The sequence below is a fragment of the Salvelinus namaycush genome, chromosome 5 (assembly GCF_016432855.1).
Source record: "Salvelinus namaycush isolate Seneca chromosome 5, SaNama_1.0, whole genome shotgun sequence".
In the NCBI taxonomy this organism is placed as follows: Eukaryota; Metazoa; Chordata; class Actinopteri; order Salmoniformes; family Salmonidae; genus Salvelinus; species Salvelinus namaycush.
This window is the reverse complement of record NC_052311.1, coordinates 32,282,366-32,304,531: the sequence shown is the minus strand read 5'-3', so window position 1 is coordinate 32,304,531 and position 22,166 is coordinate 32,282,366. Positions and strand designations below refer to the sequence as shown.

Here is a 22,166-nt window from a genome sequence, read left to right as displayed (position 1 = left end):
TGGATTTAATCAACGTCAGGACATTTCGTTTTTTTCCCCACTTAACTTTGAACCTAGATCCAATGACCTGGTGACATTTTTTGTTGATTTCACAATAGTTGACAACTCATGTAATGAGATGAGGGAATTATACACACGCACACACACACACACACACACACACACACACACACACACACACACACACACACACACACACACACACACACACACACACACACACACACACACACACACACAGATGACTGAATCTAGCCTTTTGGGGGCCCTAAGAGAGGCAAAACATTTTAGTGGCTCCCCTCTTGATGGCAGAGAGAAAATGTCTGCTTTTGAAGTTCATTTCCTGTAATTATACACATTTTACCATGGGGCGGAGAGACAATTGTGCAATTTTACAACACATCTAATGCAATTATACTCATTTTGCCATGGGCAGTAAAAACATTTACAGTTTACACCTAATTTCATGCAATTCTACCCATTTTCCAATGGGGTGGAGAGAAAGGTTAGCAGTTTTAAAGCAAATTTCCTGCAATTCTACATATTTTGCCATGACTTATGACATGTTAATATGATATCTGAGTGATAATGACTAACAAAATCAGTGGAGGTCCCCTGGAGAGGGGTCCCCATTATTCAGCCATGATTATTACAAGTTTAGATAGCTGGCGAGACTTACTACCAATCAAAACATTGGCATGGCTAATTGTCAGGTAATTGAGTGACTGACATAACAAGAGAAACACTGTCGATGCACAACCACATTTCTAAATTGCACCTGGTGTACTATACTAGTTTAACTCTCAATAGAAAGTTGAGACCCCGATGGAGTTCCAAAATAAATTATCAAAATGTTTTGGCCGGGGGCCCCCTAGCGACCGCGTGTCCTAAGCGTCCGCTTATGCCTGTAGCCAGCCCTGCAGACAAACACTATGCAGTCTATGTATTTATGTACTGTATGTGGAATGATATAATGCTGTAGGCCTCTCCAGTCATTGCAAGTACTCAGTAGTAGTCGTCATTAGTAGTCTTTAGAGGACCAAACACAAGTGGGCAAGCCAGTAAGTGGGCAAGCCAGTGCCCTTCACATCATAGTAACTCTTACTTTTACCAGATTCTTACAGTACAATAGAAAACGTACACAACACAAATAGGGTGTATGTGTGAGAGAGGATGGGAGTGAGGAAGTGGGGGAGTGAAAGAAAGGATAGAGAAATAGGATAATATAACAACAATTTCAGTAGGAATTTCATTTCAAAAAGCAGTAGATTTCCCTGTCACTGTAACTGAACACTCCGGTAGCAAACATGAGCCCAAAGAGTAAATATGCAACAAGATGGAGGGATAGATCTATCCCTCACTAACATACAGTACCCAATGTAGCCAATGTACAATAGTCCAAACAAAAGTAATGGCCTTATACTCCAATCAGTGTCCATGATAGCTTCACTTTTCACCGCTTGTTGACGTTTGTTCTTCTTTTCTTGTTTTTACTGGTCATGTTGGTGATGAATCCTGTTCATCATGATTGTTTCCTCGTTTCTATTCTTCATGTGTAGAAAAACACCTAAGTACCAGCTAGGCTCCTTCACAGTTTGTTGTAGTGCAGTACACCGACTCCCTCCCTCGCTGGGCTGGCCTGAGGGTTAGCTGCCATGGTGCTCTCTTAGCTCTTTTAACTCTTTTGTCTTCCCCAGAATATTAGATCTGGAGAAAGATAGGAGGAAAGACACAGGTGGTTTCAATAAGGTAAGACAAAATAAGATTTTACAACTGCAGCTTTTCATTTCATATTTGATTGAGCTGACTATGTCACTCATTAGGCTATATAATAATAATAATAATAATACATGTATTTTATATACAGTGCCTGGCAAAAGTATTCATCCCCTTTGGCGTTTTTCCTATTTTGTTGCATTACAACCTGTCATTTAAATGGATTTTTATTTGGATTTCATGTAATGGACATACACAAGATAGTCCAAATTGGTGAAGTGAAATGAAAAAAATCACTTGTTTAAAAACAAAATTATAATAAAAACATAAAAGTGGTAGGTGCATATGTATTCACCCCCTTTGCTATGAAGCCCCTAAATAAGATCTGGTGTAACCAATTACCTTCAGAAGTCACATAATTAGTTAAATAAAGCCCACCTGTGTGCAATCTAAATGTCACATGATCTTTCACATGATCTCAGTGTATATATACACCTGTTCTGAAAGGCCCCAGAGTCTGCAACACCACCAAGCAAGCGGCACCATGAAGACCAAGGAGCTCTCCAAACAGGTCAGGGACAAAGTCGTGGAGAAGTGCAGATCAAGGTTGGGTTATAAAAAAATATTTGAAACTTTGAACATCCCATGGAGCACCATTTAAATCCATTATTAAAAAATTGAAAGAATATGGTATCACAACAAACCTGCCAAGAGAGGGCTGCCCACCAAAACTAATGGACCAGGCAAGGAGGGCATTAATCAGAGAGGCAACAAAGAGACCAAAGATAACCCTGAAGGAGCTGCAAAGCTCCACAGCGGAGATTGGAGTATCTGTCCATAGGACCGTTTTAAGCCGTACACTCCACAGAGCTGGGCTTTACTGAAGAGTGGTCAGAAAAAAGCCATTGCTTAAAGAAAAAAAATAAGCAAACACGTTTGGTGTTCGCCAAAAGGCATGTGGGAGACTCCCTAAACATATGGAAGAAGGTACTCTGGTCAGATGAGACTAAAATTGAGCTTTTTGACCATCAAGGAAAACGCTGCCTGGCGCAAACCCAACACCTCCCATCACCCCGAGAACACCATCCCCACAGTGAAGCATGGTGGTGGCAGCATCATGCTGTGGGGATGTTTTTAATCGGCAGGGAATGGGAAACTGGTCAGAATTGAAGGAATGATGGATGGCGCTAAATACAGGGAAATTCTTGAGGGAAACCTGCTTCAGTCTTCAGAGATTTGAGACTGGGACGGAGGTTCACCTTCCAGCAGGACAATGACCCTAAGCATACAGCTAAAGCAACACTTGAGTGGTTTAAGGGGAAACATTTAAATGTCTTGGAATGGCCTAGTCAAAGCCCAGACCTCAATCCAATTGAGAATCTGTGGTATGACAAAGATTGCTGTACACCAGCGGAACCCATCCAACTTGAAGGAGCTGGAGCAGTTTTGCCAAGAAGAATGGGCAAAAATCTCAGTGGCTAGATGTGCCAAGCTTAGAGAGGCATTCCCCAAGAGACGTGCAGCTATAATTGCTGCAAAAGGTGGCTCTACAAAGTATTGACTTTGGGGTGGTGAATAGTTATGCACGCTCAAGTTTTCTGTTATTTTTGTGTTATTTCTTGTTTGTTTCACAATAAAAATATTTTGCATCTTCAAAGTGGTATGTATGCATGTTGTGTAAATCAAATGATACAAACCCACAAAAAAATCTATTTTAATTCCAGGTTGTAAGGCAACAAAATAGGAAAAATGCCAAGGGGGGTGAATACTTTCGCAAGCCACTGTAGCACTTCTCATTACAATTAAGAATCTCAAAGTCGTTTTGAAAACAAAAACAAATGTCGGATCTGGCTATATACAGTACCAGTCAAAAGTTTGGACACACCTACTCATTCAAGGGTTTTTCTTACATTGCAGAATAATAGTGAAGACATCAAAACTATGAAATAAAACATTTGGAATCATGTAGTAACCAAAAAAAAGTGTTAAACAAATCAAAATATAGATTCTTCAAAGTAGCCACCCTTTGCCTTGATGACAGCTCTGCCTTCTCTTGGCATTTTCTCAACCAGCTTCATGAGGTAGTCACCTGGAATGCATTTCAATTAACAGGTGTGCCTTGTTAAAAGTTAATTTGTGGAATTTCTTTCCTTCTTAATGCGTTTGAGCCAATTAGTTGTGTTGTGACAAGTTAGGGGATAGATAGCCCTATTTGGTAAAAGACCAAGTCCATATTATGGCAAGAACAGCTCAAATAAGCAAAGAGAAAAGACAGTGACTACCAGTCCACCTGCTCTTTCCATGACATCGACTGACCAGCGCCTTTGTACGGGGCATGGTAGTAGATGCCAGGCGATCATCCCTGTGGAACGCTTTTGACACCTTATAGATTCCATACCTCAAAAGGGAGGAGGGAAGGGTGCCACTTTTGCCCTCAGAACAGCCTCAATTCTTCGGGGCATGGACTACACGGTGTTGAAAGAATTCCACAGGGAAGCTGGCCATGTAGGGCTGTGGCGGTTATGTAATTTCGTCAGCCGGTGATTGTCAAGCAAATAACTGTCGGTCATATGGTAATTGAACGGTAATTAACATAAACACATTTAGCATCTCCTGGCTTCAGGAGATCAACCCATGTAATATCGCCTACACCTTCACAATAAATCCATTATTTATTTTAGATAGGTCTAAAGAAGCATGATAGGAAGAAAATGTAGTCTATTTCAGAAGAATAGAATAGCAAACTCCGAGTTGTCCTTATATTAGGTCCTGATCTGGCTATGCCAAATGGCTGTGGGCTACACTAGTTCATTTAGCAGACAAGTTTGCTTATAATTCCGTGGCATTATTTTATTTTATAGTATGAAGAACAAAGCTGAATAAACTAGAAATATTGTCTCCAAACGATTTGAGGGAGTGTCGTCACATGCGGCTATTCTGTGTTGAGCGGTTAACAAATAAATAGGTACTCCTATATGCTTAATTTAGAGTTGTTAATGTAACTTTACAAACGTTGGGCTATATGTTTAGATTTTTGTATACATTGTATGGCTGCATGATTATAATGATGGTTTGAAAAAAGGTCTCTTGAAAGGCATGAGTTCTGCTTTGTGTTTTGCGCAGGCTGTACACACTCCAATAATCTCTCATTCACAATTTGACAAGCACTTGAAAATGCCTCGGATTTCACGGCGGCATCCCCTTTGTGGCCGTAATGCACCCTTAAAAAATCCATTCCTTTTGTTTCCCGGAGTGTGCTGCGCAATCGGAAACCCTCTCACTCGATTGGCTCTCAGTCACGTGATCTGGTCTTTCTCACAGGCTTCAAATGAAGCCAGACACATCCGGGACACAACTGCGTGCGTCCTTATCCAATTCCGAGGTGCAAATTGGAAGAACTGTCCACATTAATATTTCGTCAGCGAACAAGATGAGTAGGCCTAACGAACAGCAAAAACACTAGCCTATGTCAATCTACTATCCCCCATAATACAAAAGTCTACCTATTCTATACTGTGCGAGAAATAAATATTCCAAACATAATCTGAGACAGTTGTGGGATGCGATAGATCCCAAATTAATACAACCACTAGCATCAAAACACCTTTTTTTATGCAATGTGGCTGACGCAACAGCTTAAAATGTTGCTAAACTATTTGCCTATTTCTTCACATTATAAGCGCAGCAATGCGAACATGGTAGTAGGCTATAAGTGTGAATGTTCCATTAACGGAAAACACCATTATAAAATGTGATCGCAAATGCAATTATGCATGTAATGCTTTTATTATGAAGGTGCATTTTTATGGGGAAAATTATCTTCCCCAAACTTGAAACTCACATACTGCTTATATATGCCAGTTAGGCTCTACACTCCTTTTAAAGTGGATTAATGTGCTTCATTTTAAGAAGTTATCTGGCCACTTTAGTTGTGATAACAAACCTTATCAAAACATATAGGCCTATGGGCTAGGTTACATGAGGTGTGCAACTATGATCAGAAAAAGTTGCAAAAAAAAGGCTTTGTTTCTTATGCTGGGCATCATTCACAAGTAATAATAAATCATTCACAAGTGTCACACATCAGACTTTTCTTGGTTAATCTTGTCTTTACATATACTAAATAATATATGTGTGACATTTGTTTTGATTTAGAATGGACGATTTTAATGCACCTGTATCGAAATGCACTTAAATAGCGAATGGAGGACGCTTTTCCCCATGGTTTATTTTCATGCCGGGTAGGTTAAACTTTTATATTTCACCTTTATTTAACCAGGTAGGCTAGTTGAGAACAAGTTCTCATTTGCAACTGCGACCCGGCCAAGTTAAAGCAAAGCAGTTCGACACATACAACAACACAGAGTTACACATGGAATAAACAAACATACAGTAGAAAAAGTCAATATACAGTATGTGCAAATGAGGTAGGATAAGGGAGGTATATATAAGGTATATATATAAGCGATGTGCTTAATATTAGGAAAGTTGAGAAATAAATATAGTAGACCTAGCCTATAGAAAGCTGATGGGATCTTTGTCTTTTATTAGTGGCCATAACTTTGTTTTCTCCAGCAATTGCATAGCCTATAGAAATGTTGCGCAACATGAACTCATGGGCTCTCATGAAGTGTTTGATTTGATTTTTGAATATATTTGCATTGATGTCAGAGTGATTAGAGGGACAATAGAGTGCTGAGTACCAGGCAGTTAGCAAGTTTGGTAGGCTACTAATTACCAGCAGCAGCATCAGAGCTTGGAGGAACCTAATTACCGTGACTAAACAGTCATGTGGAATTTGACTGCCGGTATGGCGGTAATACAGTCACCGCAACAGACCTAGGCCCATATTAACTCCAATGCTTCCTACAGTTGTGTCAAGTTGGCTGGATGTCCTTTGGGTGGTGGACCATTCTTGATACACACGGAAAATTGCAGTTCTTGACACACTCAAACCAGTGCACCTGGCACCTACATCCATACCCCGTTTTGTCTTGCCCGTTCACCCTCTGAATGGCACACATACACGACCCATGTCTCAATTGTCTCAAGGCTTAAAAATCTTTCTTTAACCTGTCTCCTCCCCTTTATCTACAATGACTGAAGTTGATGTAACGGGTGACATCAAACAGGGTTCATACCTTTCACCTCGATTCACCTCGATTCACCTGGTCAGTCTATGCCATGGAAAGAGCAGGTATTCCTAATGTTTTATACACTCAGTATATGTATGTATGTATGTATGTATGTATGTATGTATGTATGTATGTATGTATGTATGTATGTATGTATGTATGTATGTATGTATGTATGTATGTATGTATATACACACACACACATATACATACAGTTGAAGTCGGAAGTTTACATACACCTTAGCCAAATACATTTAAACTCAGTTTTTCACAATTCCTGACATTTAATCCTAGTAAAAATACCCTGTCTTAGGTCAGTTAGGATCACCACTTTATTTTAAGAATGTGAAATGTCAGAACAATAGTAGAGAGAATGATTTATTTCAGCTTTTAATTCTTTCATCAAATTCCCAGTGGGTCAGAAGTTTATATACACTCAATTAGTATTTGGTAGCATTTCCTTTAAATTGTTTAACTTGGGTCAAACGTTTCGGGAAGCCTTCCACAAGCTTCCCACAATAAGTTGGGTGAATTTTGGCCCATTCCTCCTGACAGAGCTGGTGTAACTGAGTCAGGTTTGTAGGCCTCCTTGCTCGCACATGCTTTTTCAGTTCTGCCCACACATTCTATTGGATTGAAATCAGGGCTTTGTGATGGCCACTCCAATACCTTGACTTTGTTGTCCTTAAGCCATTTTGCCACGACTTTGGAAGTATGCTTGGGGTTATTGTCCATTTGGAAGACCCATTTGCAAACCAAGCTTGAACTTCCTGATAGATGTCTTGAGATGTTGCCTTAATATATCCACATAATTTTATTTCCTCATGATGCCATCTATTTTGTGAAGTGCCCCATTCTCTCCTGCAGCAAAGCACCCCCACAACATGATGCTGCCACCCCCGTGCTTCACGGTTGGGATGGTGTTTTTCGGCTTGCAAGCCTCCCCCTTTTTTCTCCAAACATAACGATGGTCATTATGACCACACAGTTCTATTTTTGTTTCATCAGACCAGAGGACATTTCTCCAAAAAGTACGATCTTTGTTCCCATGTGCAGTTGCAAACTGTAGTCTGGCTTTTTTATGGTGGTTTCGGAGCAGTGGCTTTTTCCTTGCTGAGCGTCCTTTCAGGTTATGTCGATAAAGGACTCGTTTTACTATGGATATAGATACTTTTGTACCTGTTTCCTCCAGCATCTTCACAAGGTCCTTTGATGTTGTTCTGGGATTGATTTGCACTTTTCGCACCAAAGTACGTTCATCTCTAGGAGACAGAACGCGTCTCCTTCCTCAGCGGTATGACGGCTGCGTGGTCCCATGGTGTTTATACTTGCATACTATTGTTTGCACAGATGAACGTGGTACCTTCAGGCGTTTGGAAATTGCTCCCAAGGATGAACCAGACTTGTGAAGGTCTACCATTTTTTTTTCTTTTGATTTTCCCATGAAGTCAAGCAAAGAGGCACTGAGTTTGAAGGAAGGCCTTGAAATACATCCACAGGTACACCTCCAATTGACTCAAAATATATGAATTAGCCTATCAGAAGTTTCTAAAGCCATGACAACATTTTCTGTAATTTTCCAAGTTGTTTAAAAAGGCACAAACTTCTGACCCACTGGAATTGTGATACAGTGAATTATAAGTGAAATAATCTGTCTGTAAACAATTGTTGGAAAAATTACTTGTGTCATGCACAAAGTAGAGGTCCTAACCGACTTGCCAAAACTATAGTTTGTTAACAAGAAATTTGTGGAGTGGTTGAAAAACGAGTTTTAATGACTCCAACCTAAGTGTATGTAAACTTCCGACTTCAACTGTACATATACTGTATACACATACATACATGTGTACAGTATATAAATATACATACAGTATATAAATATACATGCAGTATAGAAATATGTATCTTACCTGAGTGCTTTCCATCTGTCCTTCTCCACCTGGTTCTCTGGACTCTCACTCTCATAGGATGCCAGATAGAGTCCTAGGGATGACAGAGAAAAAGAAAGCATCAATTACATATTCAAATCTGATACGTTGTATCAGTTTCAGCCGTGTATTTACTGTGATGTGTGACTATCATTTTGAACTGTAAAAATGATGATACACTAGAATTTCTGGGGGGGGGGAATATTGCAGAGCAATGTTGTAGGCAACGGAGTGGCGTATGAGACATTGGAGCATTAATGAGCTATGAGTAACATAGACATGAAAAATACATTTCATATAAAGCATACAGTGCCTTCGGAAACTATTCAGACCCCTTGACTTTTTCCACATTTTGTTATGTTACAGCCTTATTATAAAATGGATTAAATACAATTTCTTTTCTCAGCAATCTGCACACAATACCCCATAATTACAAAATGAAAACATTTTTGCAAATACCTTAATTTACATAAGTATTCAGACCCTTTGCTATGAGACTCGAAAATTGAGCTCAGGTGCCTCCTGTTTCCATTGATCATCATTGAGATTTTTCTACAACTTCATTGGAGTCCACCTGTGGTAAATTCAATTGATTGGACATGATTTGGAAAGGCTGTCTATACGAGGTCCCAATGTTGACAGTTAATGTCAGAGCAAAAACCAAGCCATGAGGTCGAAGGAATTGTCCGTAGAGCTCCGACACAGGATTGTGTCGAGGCACAGATCTCGGGAACGGTACCAAAGGCACTGTAGATCAATTCCAAACTTTATCTCCCCATTTATTTGCTTATCTCCTATAGTTTGTTATTGCCTGTTGACTGCCACAGCTGTACTGAAAATAATCAGCTAAGAATCAAGCAATAAAGAGATGTTGTCTCTGCCCTGTTCATCCTACTCAACCCGCTGCCAGTCAAGTAAATGGCAATGCAGACATAAAGATAAAGACTAGATTTAGCAGTCTTAACTTCATAATCATAAGCTAGAAAGATGTGAATGGTATTAAGCTAGCTAGCCAGCTAGTTAAACATACAAAACACTCAAATGAAAAACAAAATGTAAATGGGTATAGCTAGGTAACATTGTATGAGGCTAGCTAGCTAGCTAATTTAGACAGTTTGTCACATTGACTATACATGGGCTACGATTAGCACGCTAATCGATTAGCATGCGCCCCCAGCGTGGATATTTTTGTCAGATAAACATGAAACTGAACACTGTATGTATGTATTAATGTATCATGATCAAATATTATAGTGAAGAAACATTTTAGAGGTGAATGGCCAACATTTAATTTCATAACGGGAGATGATTTTCTCTCACTCCAGCTCAAAATAGCCACCATGTTTTCCCCAAAGAAATTTGAACGGCAGACTGATCACATTACCAATATCTGCGCTCTGATTGCAGGATTACAAAAAATTGCCCACTAGGTGGTGCTGCCAATCAAAATTACCCAGATTATAAAAGGTTGCTAATTTTCAATGGAGAAATGTTGAAGCAACGATTGCTAGTGCTGCAAAAAAAAAATGTAATCATCGGCTCATGTAAGGTGCGACTGTGTGTCTTACCGTCCTCACTGAAGATGGGAGCAGTGTGGAGGTAGTGTAGGATGCTCCTGTCTGTCTCAAACGGACACTCCATCTGTTTCCACGTCATAAACTCTCCCACCTGACGAGCCAACTCCACAAATTTCTGAAAACAAAATCAACAAAGGACACGCCCCATTAGAGAGAGTGAGAGAGAGAATAAAAGAAAATCCTACATTTTTATGTATCAGTATAATATTTGTAGCCTTACCGCAAAATGGACATGGCCATTGGGCAAGCGGTTGGCACATCCCTCATTCAGGAAGTAGATATCTTTGATCAGTAGGCTGAAGAAGGGAATCACAATCTAAAAAAAAGAGAGATAGAAAGAGAGATATAGAAAAATATTCATTTAAAGTTTAGTGCACTGGGTTTTGATGAAAGAAACTGGGTCAGGTGAGTCAGGTGAGTCCAATAGTTTAGGTCAGAGTTAGATGAAATAGAGAATACTGGGTTGAACTGTAGGCTACCTTCTCCCTGTTGCTATTAGCAGTCTGGGACCTGTGGGCAGCTCCCCTTAGTGCTGTTCTGTAGTTGTAGAAGTTTCCAGTAGGGTCCATCTGATGCTGTATGGGAGAACAACATAGCATTACAAAGTTGTCCATGATAAGCATTGGTCCCACCTTATTGTGGCACTAAAACCATGTTTTTAAAGAGCAACTTCCCTTAAAAAGAAACTTTTCATTTTGAAAACGGCCTATGTGGCATCTATATGAGTCAGAAACGTTTATTCTAGTGTCAAAATTGACTACAAAGTGTAAATCGGGTGATTTTGGTAGTAAAGTCAGTCTCGTCCAAAATAGAGATTTGTAAGATTATAAGAAAAAATGGTATGTCACGGAATGAAGGGTACCGTAACAGTTTTCCTTGGCATGGGTTTATTTCCAGCCTTCCCACATGCTCACGACTGGCAGCATCCAAGTAATCATCAATTTGTAACGCAGTGTGTGACCTGAATGTAAAGCCCATGGTCAATTTTGTATGACATTCAATATCCCTATGGGGTTAGTTAGGGACTATCATTAAATTACACAATGCACATGGGACAATATTTGAAAAGGTCAATAGGTCCACATTTCAATGACTTATAAAAACCTCAAACCAACTATAAATTGTAAAAATTCATATACAAATATTTAAAGCATTTAATATGACAACTAAAACATGAGAAACATGAAAATATTGTCCCCTTTAAATTGTGTAATTTATTGATAGTCCATAACTAGCGCCAGGGATAGGCTTTCCAATGTCAAACCCACTTTGCCCTGGTCGCACACCAGCTGGCTGAAGCTAATTGGCGAAAGAGGTTGGCTGGTACTAACTAGTCCAGGCAACTTCAAGACAAGACCTGGTTAGACTATTTCAAGTTATTTAGAGGGGTGAGTGACCTTAATTGTGTACTGTTTTGTTAGAGTGAATGTACAAACGCTTACCACGTGCGAACAAACCCACAAGAGACACGCATATTAAACCACCCCTCAAGACAACCCTCGTTTAGCTTCAGTCATAGCTGCTGCATTTCTTAATGACCAAGCCTAAAACCGAGGCCAAATCAGGAAGTTCAGCCCCCATTAAATTGTCATTTAATAGGCAGGTAAAGTCTTTTCTCCATATTCTACCAAGGACATACTGTTCTATATTAGTGAGTTGTACCTCCAGAATGAAGAACTTGGCAGTCTTGGCTTTCCCCCAGGTCTTCTTCAGCCGAGACACAGGACTCATATTCATACCAGCTAGAGTAGCAGACACACGTCAAATGTCAGAATATCGCCAAATATCAGTGTATGATCTTGTATCGTGTGGGATACAGCCGAGACACTCACAGATGATGGCCATGAGGGAGTTGAAGTTGCCGATGTTGAAACACTCTCTGGCCACATCGATGAAGAACTCAATCACCTGGGCTCTCTGCTTCTTCTTAGCAGGCTGAGAGGAGGCATAAACAAGCTGGTAGTGAGATATGCTGGATGTAAATTAGATGCAAAACGAAATATATTTGGCCCAGTTCTGGGAAGAAAGTATACTGCCTCACAGTCACAATGGGGATCGGAGTGTAGTAATACTACTCACAGTGGGGATCGGAGGGTAGTAATGCTACTCACAGTGGGGATCGGAGTGTAGTAATACTACTCACAGTGGGGATCGGAGGGTAGTAATGCTACTCACAATGGGGATCTGAGGGTAGTAATGCTACTCACAATGGGGATCTGAGGGTAGTAATGCTACTCACAGTGGGGATCGGAGTGTAGTAATACTACTCACAGTGGGGATCGGAGGGTAGTAATGCTACTCACAATGGGGATCTGAGGGTAGTAATGCTACTCACAATGGGGATCTGAGGGTAGTAATGCTACTCACAGTGGGGATCGGAGTGTAGTAATGCTACTCACAGTGGGGATCGGAGGGTAGTAATACTACTCACAGTGGGGATCGGAGGGTAGTAATACTACTCACAATGGGGATCGGAGGGTAGTAATACTACTCACAGTGGGGATCGGAGTGTAGTAATACTACTCACAGTGGGGATCGGAGGGTAGTAATGCTACTCACAATGGGGATCGGAGGGTAGTAATGCTACTCACAGTGGGGATCGGAGGGTAGTAATGCTACTCACAGTGGGGATCGGAGTGTAGTAATACTACTCACAGTGGGGATCGGAGGGTAGTAATGCTACTCCCAGTGGGGATCGGAGTGTAGTAATACTACTCACAGTGGGGATCGGAGTGTAGTAATACTACTCACAGTGGGGATCGGAGTGTAGTAATACTACTCACAGTGGGGATCGGAGGGTAGTAATGCTACTCCCAGTGGGGATCGGAGTGTAGTAATACTACTCACAGTGGGGATCGGAGGGTAGTAATACTACTCACAGTGGGGATCGGAGTGTAGTAATACTACTCACAGTGGGGATCTGAGGGTAGTAATACTACTCACAATGGGGATCGGAGGGTAGTAATGCTACTCACAATGGGGATCGGAGTGTAGTAATACTACTCACAATGGGGATCTGAGGGTAGTAATACTACTCACAATGAGGATCTGAGGGTAGTAATGCTACTCACAATGGGGATCGGAGGGTAGTAATACTACTCACAATGAGGATCTGAGGGTAGTAATGCTACTCACAATGGGGATCTGAGGGTAGTAATGCTACTCACAATAGGGATCGGAGGGTAGTAATGCTACTCACAATGGGGATCGGAGGGTAGTAATACTACTCACAATGGGGATCTGAGGGTAGTAATACTACTCACAATGGGGATCGGAGGGTAGTAATACTACTCACAATGAGGATCTGAGGGTAGTAATGCTACTCACAATGGGGATCTGAGGGTAGTAATGCTACTCACAATGGGGATCGGAGGGTAGTAATGCTACTCACAGTGGGGATCTGAGGGTAGTAATGCTACTCACAATGGGGATCTGAGGGTAGTAATGCTACTCACAATGGGGATCTGAGGGTAGTAATGCTACTCACAATGGGGATCTGAGGGTAGTAATGCTACTCACAATGGGGATCTGAGGGTAGTAATACTACTCACAGTGGGGATCGGAGGGTAGTAATGCTACTCACAATGAGGATCTGAGGGTAGTAATGCTACTCACAATGGGGATCTGAGGGTAGTAATGCTACTCACAATGGGGATCGGAGGGTAGTAATGCTACTCACAATGGGGATCGGAGGGTAGTAATGCTACTCACAATGGGGATCTGAGGGTAGTAATACTACTCACAATGGGGATCGGAGGGTAGTAATACTACTCACAATGAGGATCTGAGGGTAGTAATGCTACTCACAATGGGGATCTGAGGGTAGTAATGCTACTCACAATGGGGATCTGAGGGTAGTAATGCTACTCACAATGGGGATCGGAGGGTAGTAATGCTACTCACAGTGGGGATCTGAGGGTAGTAATGCTACTCACAATGGGGATCTGAGGGTAGTAATGCTACTCACAATGGGGATCTGAGGGTAGTAATGCTACTCACAATGGGGATCTGAGGGTAGTAATGCTACTCACAATGGGGATCAGAGGGTAGTAATACTACTCACAATGGGGATCTGAGGGTAGTAATACTACTCACAATGGGGATCGGAGGGTAGTAATACTACTCACAATGGGGATCGGAGGGTAGTAATACTACTCACAATGGGGATCGGAGGGTAGTAATACTACTCACAATGGGGATCGGAGGGTAGTAATACTACTCACAATGGGGATCGGAGGGTAGTAATGCTACTCACAATGGGGATCTGAGGGTAGTAATGCTACTCACAATGGGGATCGGAGTGTAGTAATACTACTCACTATGGGGATCTGAGTGTAGTAATACTACTCACAATGGGGATCTGAGGGTAGTAATACTACTCACAATGGGGATCGGAGGGTAGTAATGCTACTCACAATGGGGATCGGAGGGTAGTAATGCTACTCACAATGGGGATCTGAGGGTAGTAATACTACTCACTATGGGGATCTGAGTGTAGTAACACTACACAACAAAGATGAGAATAACACGTGAAATCATTTACCATGCAGATCTCAGTGGCCACCAGGTAGCACAGCCTGTTGAACCACCTGACATAAGCCTCCAAGTTAGTGGTCTTCTTCTTCTGCTCACTGAAACACGGCTGCAAGAGACACACGCACACAATGCTGTACATCAGGACCACAGAGGGCCACCTTACTAGGCATGCAGGTCCCTATCCAGACTTGAGATAAGTAGACTTAACATGGACTTAAGTCCATGTTTTATTGACTTACACTAAGTCCATGTTAAGTCTACTTCATGACCTTTACCAGAGCTCCCTCTCAGCCAGAGAAGGTTAGCATTTTGATGTCTGGGGCACACCCATTGAAAAGGTGTCATCATACAAATACCTTGGTCTTTGGTTGGGACGATAAGCTGTTTTACAAGGTTCATGTAGATAATCTTGTGAGGAAGCTTAAACTGAAATTGTTTTTAATTTATTTTCGTAACAAGGCTTGCCTCCCGTTTTGAGGCTAGAAAGAAGCTTGTTCAAGCCAGTTTCTTTCTGTAATTGATTATGGCGACTTATTGTATATGCACGCAGCCTCTTCTGTGTTAAAGAGACTGGACTGAGTTTATCATGCATCTGTGCGTCTTGTTTCAAATGCCAAGTTGCAAACCCACCGTTGCATCTTGTATCAAATGGTGGGCTGGACGTCGCTTCACATGCGCAGACAGCTACATTTGTACGTGCTTAATCTACAAAGCCCTTCTGAGTAAACTCCCTCTCTACCTTGGTAGCCTGCTCTCCTTCACCGCCAGCAGTTACCAGACACGGTCTACTAGGTGGTTGCTACTTTAAGTCCCCAGGGTCACTACCGAGTTAGGCAAGACTTTTCCCAATGTGCACCGGAGACATGGAACAGTCTGTGAGAAATGCTTCACCTGGATGTACTAGTGCCCCTTAGTGAGTTTAAAACTCTGGCCCAAAACTGTTGACGAGAGGTGTAAATGTTTTCTGTAGGCCGATCATCTCTTAAGGATGTGTTTTTTGTTGTTGTTGCTGTTTGCAATTGTACGTTTAAAGGTAGACTCAGCGAAATGGTGTTGCCACGAGCAGTGCCGCAGATTTTGAGATGAGTGACATGCAAGACTTCGCTCTCGCACAGTCACAAACAGTATCTGCCCAAGTGCACGGGCTCGGTTTACGCTGTGTCTCAATGGGTTTCTTCTTTTTTCCCCTTTTTTCTTCTATTAAGTCTGAATCAGGCCCTCAGTGATCAATAAAGGAGTTAATTATTGTCATTTTATGTGGATTAAACGATTTCGCCATGATAATATACGTTTTAGCTGGACGCAGATCTCAATTCAACATCTTTTCCATGTTGGTTCAACGTCATTTCATTGAAATGATTCAACCAGTGTGTTCCCAGTGAGCTGACTGAGTTGAAGCTATAGGTGCTATAGGGGTTTCGTCTGATGTTATGGAGGCATCTATCTAACTATAGACAGACAGACAGACAGACAGACAGACACGCCCCCTCCCTGTGTTAATGTCATCAGCAGCTGGCAGAGACAATGGAAATAGGGTAATTACTACAGCGAGAGAGAGAGAGGGAGAGAGGGAGAGAAAAAGAGAGAAGCACAGAGAGAGATGGAGAGTTAAAAATAACGTAGTGTGTGTGTGTGTGCAACTGTGTGTATGTGTGTGTGTGTTGTGTCCAGTCATCATCATTAAAGTGAGCCCCAGGCAGAGCGGGGCCTTAGTGACCTGCTGGCCCCTGAGTGGCCCTATAGAACTGCCTTCTAATTAGTGATGCTGAAACACTCATAGTCCCTCTCTCTCTCACACACTCTTTTCAAAAGGCCAAAAAATGATTCACACAGCGGTATATTGTAATGTTATTTCCACTGACAAAGTGCCGTATACTATACCATACCTGAGTGCTAACCAGTTTGTCTTTCTGAACAAAGGCTTGTACAAACTCTTCAGGGCCGATGTGACTCAGATGTTCCTGAAACACACAGAGCAGAGCATAGCGACATGGCCATGGATACTAAATGAGTATCAGTAATGGTAGCCAATCATTACAGGAAGTCATGAATCATCGACAAGATATCACATTTCCTTGAATTAACAGATGAGCCCTGGTATGCAGCTATATTAGCTCACATGTTTACTTTGGCTGCATTTACACAGGCAGCCCATTCTTTGACAAAATATCTCATCTGATTGGTCGAAAGACCAGTTAGTGGCAAAAAGATCCGAATTGGGCTGCCTGTGTAAATGCAGCCATAGGGGCATAGACATAGGGCAACATTAATAAAAAATCCAAGCATGAGGTGGTAGTCCACAGCACAGATAGCTGTGCACGTGTGCGTGTAGAGTAGTCTTTATTATCCCCGGGCGGGTTATTCATTTCGCAGCACGTAGTTAAAAACACATGACAATAAATATACACAAAAACAATATACAGCAATACACAACTACCAGTACTACTATAGCTTATTGAGAAAGCTGATAGCAGCTGGCATGAAGGAGAGTTTAGACCTGTTAGTTTTAAACTTAGGGAGCCTGCATCGGTGCCCTGAGAGAAGCAACATAAATTCAACAAACAAGGGATGCTGGGAGTCCCTCAGAATGGATTGCGCCTTACATACGACTCGTGTCTGATACAGGTGAAAAAGGTGGGTTAAGTTCATACCAATGATCCTACTACTTTGTTTCACAATGTTACCCAGCCTGTTCTTACTCTAAGTTTCAATTACCGAAACAGCAGATCATATTGAATGTCAAACTGGATGCAATGAACGATCTGTAAAAGAGTTCCCTCGGGAAGATAGCATACACATTTTGGGCTCAAAACTCAGTTTGCTGTCAAGGAAAGCGCCATGAACATATTTGTATCGATCAACGGTCTCCACTAGCTCACCATCTATAAGAGTCTGCATTGGCGGCAGTGAGCTCTTCTGGAGATCAATAACCATACCCTTGGTTTTCGTGACATTAAGTTATTATAAGTAGGAGCGGTCACGCCATCCAAAGAGCTCCTCCACCACTGGGCCGTGGCTCACCTCCTCTTCCTGTAAAAGACTCGCCATAACCAAGGTGTCCGCAAACTTAATGATGTGTCCAGAGTCGTGATTACTCTGACAATCATTAGTGTACAGTACAACAACAGAGGGGAAAGGACGCACCCTTGTGGTGAACCAGTGGAGGATAGGGAACTGTTGACTTTCACCCTTTGAGTTCTATTGGTTAAAAAGTCTGTCAACTAGCTGACTATGTTAAACTGTACAAAAGCCTCTCTGCTAAGACATGTGGTTACCAAAGGATTGTTATTTGGAAATATTTAGCCTGATTTCTGGGGTATTTCCTCATTTTCACAGAATGAAACATAGCTGCTCACAGTGTCAGTCAACTAATCGAGGTCAGTGCAGGAGCTAGGAAACATGTATTGTCAAAGCAGTCCTGAAGGCGCTCAGTAGCCGTCCACACTTGAACATTTCTTCGTTCAACTTTGCCTCTCTTCAGGACAGGTTTTTAAAGTGAGAACGAGTTAAACAGTGCTATGGTCAGACGAGCCCGGTGGAGCTCTGACAATGGATTTATATGCCCCCTTTACTGTCCCGTAACACAAATCCAACACGTTGCCATGTCTTTTAGGGCAGGTGACGTATTGGTAGCGATTGAGATACTTCTTCAGCAAACAGTGATTAAAGTCACCCATAAAGAGGTTCAGAGCGTCAGGGAGTTGTACTGTAACCTTTGTACGGTCCGGGAGATGGTGTCCGTCGCCTTGTCCCCGTTAGTTCTAGAATGGATGTAGACCGCCATGACAAATATCTGGGGGAACTCCCATGGTAAGAAAACGGGCCGAAGTGACACCGATAAAGGTAAAATATCTGGGTCACACACACTCTCACGTATGACCACCGTGTTGAGCCATCGTTTATTAATGTAGAGGCAGACCTTTCCACCTTGTGCGTCGCTCATTGTTTATGCATCACGGTCCTGGAGCACGGGAACCCCAAAGCCGTCGATTTCTAAATCAGCGTCTCGGTCCTGCTCTGTCAGCCAGGACTCAGTGAATGCCAGAATGCAGGCATTTCGGTACTGTGATAAGCACTTTACAGTTTGTCAGTTTTACAGTATGTCTGAGAGATTGCACATTAGTCAGGATGTGTATGTGTGCGCGTGTGTGTTTGTGTGTGCGTGTGCGTGTGGGTGTGTGCTGTGGATTGTAACGCTGTCAGGTCACATATATCCACTGCGGTTTTATTCCCTTTGTTAAATGCCTCGGGCAAACCACTGACTTCTGAGATGATGTCATGCTTATCAGATGAGAGCACATGCTTACTCAGGCCTGTGGAGGACGGCCCTTACAATCACACACACCCCGCCCACACACACACACACACACACACACACCGACCCACATGGACGGACGGACAGACAGACACACAACCCCCATCCCCCTTCCCCCCACACAGACACAGAATCACACAAACGCATAAAAACACCCCCACACACCAATACACATGAACACACACATGAACACATAAACATGAACACATGAACACATAAACACACACATGAACACATAAAACACACACATGAACACATAAACACACACATGAACACATAAACACACACATGAACACACGTCACTCAATCAGTGGGTCGTCCTCCTCCGATCATTTGTTGCTCAGCCCGGTCTGTTCGTGTGTCTTCAGAGCACCTTTTTCTAAGCCTATTAGTCAGCTGTAGGCTAGAGCTAACAGGGGAGCATTTAAAATGAATACTGGAATAGTTAGCTGGTAATCAAGCCAATGGGAGAACTAGCTGTCCTCTGGGTTGTTTTTTCAGTGCTCTCTCTCGCTCTCTCTCTCTCTCTCTCTCTCTCGCTCCCTCTCTTTCTCCTCTCCCTCTTTTTCTCTTTTGATTCTACAGCTATCCTCATCTACGCTTTATTGCTGTGTCTGTTCTTTTCTCCCCTCTGCTCTCTCTCTCTCTTAGTGTCATCTCTCTCTACCCTTCTCATCATCTCTCTCCCTTACGTCAGGCATCCTTCTCTCATTCTCTTTCATCTCTGCTTCTCTCTCTCTCTCCTTCTTTTCCCCTTCCTCTTCCCTTCTCATCTCTCTCTCTCTCTCTCTATGACCTCTATTTAACCCCCGCCTCCCATCCTATCCTTCCTCCCCCTCTCCTTACCAGTTCTATATGGGTGAGTTGCTGTGCAAGTGTGTAAGGGTCGTTGCAGATAGACAGCATTTCCTTCTGGATGGGTGGAGACTTGGTCTTGAAGGCCACCAGCTTGTCAGAGATTGAGGAGACTGAGGAGGCGTTCACTTTGACGATGCACTCCTCTCCCTGGGCGATGGCTGCCAGCTTCTGGCTCAGGGTCTGCAGCACCTTATTCAGTGTCTTCCAGTACGCCTGGGGTGGACATTATAAGGATTAGACAACTAATAATGATAATAAACATATTAATGATGTTCAACATTAGGATCATCATCAGGAGATGACAAAAATCATCATCATCCTCATCTTCCCAGACTCCATCCCTCTCCTTCACAGTTCACGCACCTCTTTCACATCATTGTTTCTTCTGTGTGCATGGACGTGTGTGTGTGTGTTCCCCCCAGTGTGTGTATGTGCGTCCAGCCCCCCACTGAGCTGTGTGGCTGTAGGCTGTTGGTTGGGGCCAACAGGTCGGGCCTCAGTAAATCACCCACAGCGTGCCATAAATGACCCAGAGCGAGAACCCTGCCTGGGCCCAGCTCTGCTCTGCAGCCACAAATAACTGCACATTCATCACCATTAGCCTCCTCATGCTCTCTCTCTCCATCCCTGTTCCTCCCTCACATCCAACCTCCCCTCACTTCCTCCCCTTCCTGCTCTCCATCCTCCATCCCTCTCTCTTCCTCCATTATCATCATCCATCTCTTTCTCTCTCTTGCCCTGAGGCTGCAGAGCCAATGCCAAAACCCCTCCCCTTGTTCTCTCTTCTCATCTCTCTTTCTCTCTGTCCCTCCTCTCTTTCTCTCTCGCTTTACTCTCTCCCTATCCTGCTCTCTCACCTGTAATGCAGTGGAACAGGATTGTATAACATTGCACTGTTTTGTACATTCAGAGCACCACACCCCTTCACCCTGCTCTCAGTCTCGTCTTTGAGACTACGGAGGGTAGCCTGCCTCCCTCCCTCCCTCCCTCCCATCCTCCCATCCTCTACCTCTCTCTCTACTCCTCACCTCATCACAGGGTGCTATCCTGTGGATAATGTCTTTGAACAGGCCCACCATCTTCTCCTCTCGGAAGTCTGTGGGGAACGTCTCTGTCCACTCTGTTAGCAGCTGCAGGATCTTGGGACCAAACTTCCTCACTTTAGCCTGGGGGGGGGGGGGGGGGGGGGGGGGAGACGCAGGAGAAGAAGACACAGTCAGAGACACTGGGAAGGAAAGCTTTCAGTAGGTGTGCAGAAGTGATCAGCAGTAGCTGTGTGTGTTGAGTGACTGTGTATGTGTGTGTGTAAGCAGTACTGGCCGTGTTGAGAGGACTCTGTGTATAAGTGGTCAGTAGGTGCGTGTTGTCAGTGTGTGTGTGTACTGACCATGTCCATTGGACTCTGGTCCAGCTGCTGTTGTTTGATGCAGGTCTCACAGAGTCTGGCCAGTAGCTCAGGAGGAGAGATGAACAGACGAGCACTCAGCAGAAACGTAAACACATAGGCTTTCTGTGGAAGGAAACACATACAGTATTAACATTATCATTAACATTACCATTGCTGTTACTATTCCTATTTCTACTACTGATGCTGTGGCCAGTACAACCAGGATAGATTACTGGCCCTCTAATAGTTGTTTACCTCTGGGTAGTAGTCTGTGGTGGGCACAAGGTGCTGGATGAGAGTGTCCAGGGAGGCGGAGGTGATGGGGGGTCCTTCGGCCAGGCAAGCCCCAGGCCCCCGGGCCTCCTGAGGGCCCCCTTCATCCTCGATCACCGGGTCAGCCTCAGAGCAGGTGGAGGCCAGGTGGGGGCTGAAGCCACTGGGGGTGAACATGGTGCCTGCTGCTGGGCACACAGTCTGGGGCATTCCTCTCCTGGCTTGAGAGTGAAAGTGTAATGGATGAGGGCTATTTAAACACACATGCATGGCAGATATATACATATAGACAGATTCCGCACAAACCCACTCAACTACACACAACCACAAACACAGGCGTGCATACACACACACTACACACACCATACACACACTGACTTTCTTTCTCTCTCCTTTTGTCATATCACATTCAGCAGGCAAGATGTTTACCCTCTCAGAGCA

General features: G+C 43.0%; 1 protein-coding gene across 1 annotated transcript; it reads right to left on the bottom strand.

Moving 5' to 3' along the window:
• Positions 1-232: 232 nt before the first annotated feature.
• LOC120047502 (ras-GEF domain-containing family member 1C-like) lies at positions 233-21,935 on the bottom strand. Its single transcript, XM_038993034.1, has 13 exons — positions 21,708-21,935; positions 21,453-21,575; positions 21,094-21,231; positions 20,054-20,278; positions 16,779-16,853; positions 14,900-14,998; positions 12,189-12,291; positions 12,019-12,098; positions 10,836-10,931; positions 10,577-10,672; positions 10,348-10,471; positions 8,762-8,834; positions 233-1,707 (listed from the first exon to the last, which is right to left on the bottom strand). The coding sequence occupies exons 1-13, from the start codon at positions 21,933-21,935 to the stop codon at positions 1,647-1,649; spliced, it is 1,521 nt and encodes a 506-aa protein (XP_038848962.1). The 3' UTR covers positions 233-1,646.
• Between the last annotated feature and the right edge of the window lie 231 nt (positions 21,936-22,166).

What these genes read in the sequence shown, in the direction of transcription:
- LOC120047502 (XM_038993034.1), bottom strand. Translation starts at nt 21,935, where the DNA reads ATGCCCCAGACTGTGTGCCCAGCAGCAGGCACCATGTTCACCCCCAGT. An exon ending in CTCCCTCATGGCCATCATCT is followed by an intron (nt 12,099 to 12,188) that starts GTGAGTGTCTCG and finishes CTGCTACTCTAG; the next exon opens with CTGGTATGAATATGAGTCCT. An exon ending in CTAATAGCAACAGGGAGAAG is followed by an intron (nt 10,673 to 10,835) that starts GTAGCCTACAGT and finishes TCTTTTTTTTAG; the next exon opens with ATTGTGATTCCCTTCTTCAG.